The 7,236-nt window shown below is 32.1% G+C and overlaps 1 protein-coding gene across 1 annotated transcript; it reads right to left on the bottom strand.

Moving 5' to 3' along the window:
• Positions 1-3,760: 3,760 nt before the first annotated feature.
• Positions 3,761-5,503, bottom strand: LOC136796078 (uncharacterized). Its single transcript, XM_067048685.1, has one exon. It carries the CDS (start codon positions 5,501-5,503, stop codon positions 3,761-3,763), a length of 1,743 nt encoding a protein of 580 aa, XP_066904786.1.
• Positions 5,504-7,236: the final 1,733 nt, after the last annotated feature.

The raw sequence follows: 7,236 nt of genomic DNA, 5'->3' as shown, positions 1-7,236 counted from the left end.
CTTCGAAGAATCTTCTAAGGAATTCGTCCTCAGGTGGAGTCAGTGGCACGACAGTGGATTAGACTTGAGATGGAATATTAATTAAGCGTTACTTGCGAACTCGCAATATAATTTTTTTTTTTATTTTCCAGTGGACCACTTCTGACATACAGGCTGACTTTCCTACAGGTTACCAAACCAGGTACCAGATTGGGAAGATCGAGTTTTCATTCCGTGGGGCCAGAACGAAGTACAAAATCCCACCAAAGCCAGGATCTTAGTTATTTTTTTATTTTAACTTACTTTTTAAGTATGTAAATACCATCCCGCTGTGGTTAGGTTAGTAACCAAAAAAGATCTTTCCTCTATGTCTTAGTTAGGATTACTTAAAATAGTGAACTCAAATAAACGAACAAGAAGCTACATTCTTCTTCAAAATGTTTATTTCTTATTTTAAAAAAACAACGAAGAATTCTGCTAACAAATATTAGTAAGATAATTATCATTCCAAAAAAACATATTAGTTCGTTAGGCTTTTGATATTTCTGTTTCATGAAAAAATGATCCCTCAAACTTTCACATATATTATTTCATTAATTTGAGAAAAATAAAGTTGTTTTCGGATCATTTTTCAATTAATGTTAGAATACCATTGTCTGTTTTTGAAAAACCTGGCCAAAACTCATTTTATTGATCTCAGTTTTTAGCATTTAAGCCCTTCCAAACTATTTCAGTAAAGATAATATCCAGCTTACTAGCTAGAGTCGTTTTTGAGTAATTGAGTAACAGAAAAAATAAATCGATTATATAATATGATACTTGTGGTCGATGGATTGATATGAAAAAAAATTCTATATCATCCCAGGCCTAAGCATGCCCTGTATATGTATTTCAGTGTCACTAGACTTCTAGTTTATGAACTAGGCTTTCCAGTCAGACATACAAACATAACACACATACTAAGAGCATTTTGAGGGATTCGGTTATTGGACTTAATAAAGTGGATCTCTGTCAAAACTTTTTTTATTTTTAATTTATTTATTTAGAACCAGATTGGCCTGGTGGGCCTTAGATGATTAATATAAGAGGTAGATTTTTTTGTTTCTTAACAATTGATTATGGGGGGTATATAACTTATAATAATACAATGTTATAAATAAAACAAAAAATTAAGATAAAATAAACAGAGTAAAATAACTATTCTCAATAAAATATAAAAGTAAAGTTAATAACAAAAACAATAACATTTATGGATTTAACAAAATAAATAATTGACTTCTAATGGAGAAAAAAGTGATATTAAAAAAAAAAGATGAGGAAAAAAAATTAAGATAAAATGAAATTTTAGAGTTACAATAATAGAACTGATAAATATAGAATTTATTACAGGATGTCTTGCAGCAGCCTGAGCTTCGGTCTCCGGGTTGTAGTTGGGTTTCCCAAGTTGTAGGTTACTGCTCCTTTAACTATAGGGAGTGGAACTTCATGAATCTTTTTTTTTTATGTAATCCTCTATTGTCTCTATTTGTAGTTCCCGATTTATTGGCTGTTTCTTACCAACCAAGGAGCTTCCACTGCAATTCACTTTTCCGTAAAGGATGCCGCTCCCCAGACTTCACAGCCATATATATTTAATGGCCTGAGAATTGTTTTAAAAATAAGAATAGCAGTTTCTGATTTTAATTTGGATTTTCTATTTAGGATAGGATATAGCATTGCTAACCTTGCGTAGGTTAGAGATAGTTTGATGTTGATATGGTGGTTCCAGGTTAGGTGGTGATTGAGGTGAATTCCTTTTTCCTTTATCTCAATACTTCATTTTAAAATATATTTCAGTAAAAGTTAAACGTGGTAAGATTGATACTGATTTATAAGCTTGGTCGATTTTTTTTTTATTCGTAATATTAGAAAAAAAATTAAGAAAGACTTTTTAAATGTGCGGAACGTTATTTAAAAAAGTCTCAAACAAATTTAGCTCTGCCTTCTCGTATTCGTTTCTTTTCCATTTTTAGTTTCCTATGTATAGCATATATTCTAAGGGGAAGTATTGCAATCGTAAAAAATTTTGGAATCCATTTTTCAACAGAAATACATGTTTGATACCCTGAATAAAAAAAAATTATCGGTTGTGTGTATGCTCAAAAACGAAAAGTAGTACGAAACCGAAATTACATATTTGTGGCGGGCCATGCCTGGGGTGTGACAGCAACTTTTTCGATAAATCGTTAGAACGGTAGTGTCACTTTATAGAATTAATTTTTTTGATTTTTTCGATTTTTTTTAAAATATTCAAACGAGTTTTTTTTTTTTAAAACACGGTACGTCTAAATTCAATTTAATGCTATTTAATATTAGATAGGTCTTATTTTTATTAAAATAATTTGTTACGGCTTAAATGCACATTTAAAAAAAAAACTTTCACTAAATTACCCATAATTTTATTTGAAAAAAATAAATAAACTGTTATCATTAGCAATAATAAACAAAGGATAAGTACAAACAATTAAAGAATTTTATGAATGGAGGAAATGCAGGAATAAGCATTATTAACAGTAATAAATATGGACTATGAAAGAATTTGATAATCAACTAAAGTAGAAAATTTGAAAAATTGAGACAGGACTTCAGAGACGAAAACCGGAGACTACCGAGGCCAACCGATCTTTCTTCATCAGAATTATTCTTCACGACTTTTTCATATTTTTTTAAACTTTAGTATTCTTAGCTAGAACAAATTTTATATTCTTTATTGTTACCTCGAAGAATACTATAAAAAGAATTTTTATAGCAAAATTAAATTGTTGTAAATGACTTCCAGGGCAAGTGGGAGTTACCAGATTTTTTTATTGGTTATAATAGTAAAAAAAATAAGAAAATATTTTCAAAATGTTCACTAAGTTATTAAAAAATCTCACCAAATTATTCGATTTGCTGCCTTTGCATCTCCACTGTTATGTATTACATCAGTACTTACTATAAGTAAGGCTAAATATAACAGGAATAAATGAATCAAAGTTTATTAATTTTTCTCAGCATACTTTATAGATAAAATATCAACATATTTTCGAAATATTCTTAATCACTATTATTAGTTTTGCGAGTACGAAATAACTAATTACAAGTGCTATATTCTATAAAAATTATGAACTTTTTTTAAAAAGTGTAAATAATTTATATTAACCACTTTTTATTCGGTTGAGAGCATTAATACGTTACATAACTTCTTAACAGTAAAAACCTGTGAAAATTATTGAATTGATCAATGCACCTATTGAACTTGTAGAAATAATAAAAGCTTTAAATATACTAAAACATAAAAAATTCTTAATGTTCCTTTATGCTGCTGCTCATGTTAATAGCGAAGCTAAGTATGACGAACAGTAAAAGTGATGGATTGGCATATTTCGAGAGGCAATTGAAGTTTCATTCAGCTTGAAGTACATTCAATAATAAGTTGACAGCCTCAATGTACACTTCTGAAACACAATTATTGATTAAGATGGACCAATGACAAGGTACTTCAGGAAAACACTATACACGCCTTTGTTCTTTTATCAGATCGGTATTTTTTGAAAGTCCAATTATGTTATAAGTGTCTCATTGATTATTCAGGTTCATTTGGGGTCTATCGGTTCAGTTACTATATAGATAATAACGCACGTAGAGGTAATGTAGTATAGATACTACGTAAAGCACTAAATAATTTAACTGTAACGAGAAAATAATGCTTCACGCACTCATAAATAACTTATTCTTAGTTGGAAAATCTGTATTTATCATCTTATTGATCAATTCTCAACCACTCCATAGCTCTGTGGATTAATATTTCGATTATGAACACAACAGAGGCCATAACGTACCCCCAGCAGCAGAAGTACAACGGGGTCCCTAGATCTTCAACACCAAGTGGCTTCAGTTCTACTACCTCTCTAATCTTCTCGACGAACTGCATTGACCTGTTCGGGGACTGGTAGACAGTCCTGTCCCACTTCAACATTACTCCTGACTCGACAAGACTTGACAATATCCAGTTGACAGGCTCCTCAAAAGGAGATCCCTTAGGGTACAAGTAGGCTATGTTGTGCTGCACTGGACAGGCCTCGGTCATTTGCATCTTCACGAATATGAACTCTAAATCCTTTGCTTGTAAAAATGCAGCCGTCTTCTCAAGTATCCCTCCGCTGTAAACGATAGAATTTAAATCCTTCTTCTGATCTGCTGCTGTTTTCAGGTGAAACTGTACTCCGGTATAACCTGCTGCAACGTAAGAGTCAATCAAGTCCTTGGAAGATGTCCAAACATTCGCTCTCTGTTCGTTGAATTCATCTCTGGTGTTCGGGAACTTGTAGAAGGAGGGCGGAGTGCTGAGTATAGCGTTAAGTGTGCTTTGCATGACACTTACCACAACAAAACTCACCAACAAGATGGAGCTCAATATCAGTTTTTCAAAATGCATCCTGGGTATATAGACCACAGGGAAGCCCAGGCATATACCAAACATAGTGAGCGGCAGACTTGTGTCGTAAATCATACGCCGGCTCACTCTCCTAAAGAAAAATCTAAAAAAACTTAATGTTACCGCCGTGACGACGTATATAAATAAGATCGAAATCCAAACGGTGATGTTGAACGACTTAAAGCTTTCGACAAATCGAGGAATCTGCTCTGTCCTCGGAACAGCGATGCAAATTTTATCCGCGCGTGCGTAGACAGAATACGTCAAACTGTCTAAAATGTTGGGCATTTTCAAAAAGTGAGCTTGAGCAGTCATATTCGCCCTATGGTTTACCAGTTCTTTGAAGGTACCATAGAAAGATCCATTTGCACTCCTGAACCCAAACTTGATTGAATCGTCTGTCGTGTTTTTTATTTTCAAGCGCATGTTTAATCGCTCAGTTACGGCGTCAAGAGTAAGCCTATCTACGAGAAAGCTACGAGATTTCTTCAATTTGTCAGCATAAAGTCCAGCATACACGGTGTAGAAATCGGTCTTGTTCCAATCAGGCAATCTTCGATTGAGCAGGTTTATATTGAACAAAACCGCAATAGGTGTTCTTTGAACTTTTCTCAGTACAGGATCGAAGGTTTCAATCTGGTCGGATTTTTTGAAAACGACAAATACTCTGTGAATTCGGTGAATGTCCCAAAGATAGTAGAAGATATTTTTGACTTCTGGATTGTACTCGACGAAGTAGAGCAAGTAATAAAATTCAACGTTCCAGAAATTTATTTTTAACGTCTTGATAGTATCCAATGAACCCCTAATAAGACAAATTGTGAGTTTTGATGATTGGCCGCCCAGACTGGAGATCTGTATTAGTCCAAGAGCATCTTGGAGGTACTTGATGGTTTCCGGCTGATGATCATGGGTGCTAGTTACAGTGACATGAACAGACCCCAGAAGACTCTTCAGGGTCGACGCTGTGCTGACTAAGGGGTGGTCATCGAAGGAGTGGTTCGAACAGACTGGGTAAGTGAGGCAGCATGCGGCAGGAAGCAGGAGGCAGAGCGCAACTCCAGCCATCCCTGGACATCGACTAAGAACAATGGAGTTCCAGCGCCGAAAGTTCCTCATGAATAATTGAGTAGGCTTCCTAATTTTCGATTACGAATATGGTAACGTTACGGCGTTGTCACAATTGTGAAATTGTCCATTGTACAGTCCCTGCCAATTTGCTTACTACCAGTTCCCTATTATAAAACAATTTAGTTAGTAAGTCACTATTTTGTCAATTGAATTGCTGTTTTGTTCACTCAATAGACTTGAATGTTTTGCTGTATTTTCTATTAATAAACTAAAATTAGATTCATTTTTGATTTTTTTTTTTGTAGTAATTAATTTATTTATTAAATATTAATCAAAAATATTGAGTAAAAAGCCTTTTGAATTACTTTTTAAAAATAAAACTTTATTAAAATATTGAATCATACATCGTACTCATAAAAGACCTCAAGAATTAAATTACCTCAGTGAAAAAGAATTTTAAATAAATTATCACAAGTACTAACAGGAGTTGTATATTTGAAAATTGTTTTTTAATATTGTGTTTGACGATGAACATGTTTGAAAACAGCCAATAGAGAAGGTCGAATCATTACAGTGAGAAGTTCTTGTAAATAGCATAACACTGTGATATCATATTTATTATTATATAGTTTTATAGTAAAAAATGTGGTACAAAAGGCTTTTTTCTAAGCGTTTTAATTAATAGAAAATTAAATTATTTGTGACTCTTCCCACATCAGCACCACAAATAATTTTAAATGTACCACATTAATGCCTACACTACATTATATATGTATATATATGTTAATACTTAAACATAAATACTGAGCTGAGTATAATAAAAATTTCACTAATCATGCAATTTCATGCTGTCAAGTGGATTTGAGATATAAATTAGAAGTTAGCTCATGACATCTACTATCTTATCTTCCTCAGCTAATTATGCAAAAAGAGCAGTAATTAAAAAAAAATAGGGTTTCTAATTTTTACATTTTTTTTTTTTACTGCCATATAATGTGATAAATTTTAAAAGTCTAAAAAATCTCATTAGTCCAAGATATTAAGATTTTCCTATATATTCTTTTACCCTTAAAATATTAATTTTCTTACTGGAATATGGCTGTATGACCGTGTGTATTATTAATAAATGGAATATGGTCCGGGTGCGGTAAGAAAAAAACTCAAATAGTGACAACTATTTTAATGAGCCAACGTTTCACCCCACATTGCAGGGCTAAAAAAGATACAAACACTTAACATAAGTAAAAAAAAAAATGGAAAATTACAAGGGTATAAAATGAAACGTAAAAATAAATAAGAAAAATAAAAGGTATATAAACAATAAATGAAAACGGATAAAAGAAGAAATATAAAAGAAGTAAAACTAAGAGATGAAAAGGGGGATAAGAATAAAATCAAGAAAAAAGGAAGAAAATGAACAAGACAGAGTTCATATCTGTTTTGACAGATGTTACGTTACATTTGAAAACAATTTTTTTAAACAGTGTAGAAAAATATTAAAATGAGGTAAACAATAAATGATAATATACATAATACAGGGGGGAGAAGAAATTTATAACGATAAAAAACATTAAAATGTACACAAAAAAAATGGGATACTATATATATAAATAATGCAGAAAGACAATATACCAAATAAATAGGAATGCAGAGGTATGTCAATATATAATAGAAAAATTAATAATAAAGTGATTGATGTAAGTATACTTAAGCGGTAACATATGAATATA

This window comes from Halyomorpha halys, unplaced genomic scaffold (genome assembly GCF_000696795.3).
Source record: "Halyomorpha halys isolate HHAL.00 unplaced genomic scaffold, Hhal_1.1 Scaffold499.1, whole genome shotgun sequence".
In the NCBI taxonomy this organism is placed as follows: domain Eukaryota; kingdom Metazoa; phylum Arthropoda; class Insecta; order Hemiptera; family Pentatomidae; genus Halyomorpha; species Halyomorpha halys.
This window is presented reverse-complemented; position numbering and strand designations above follow the sequence as displayed.

What these genes read in the sequence shown, in the direction of transcription:
- LOC136796078 (XM_067048685.1), bottom strand. Translation starts at nt 5,503, where the DNA reads ATGGCTGGAGTTGCGCTCTGCCTCCTGCTTCCTGCCGCATGCTGCCTC.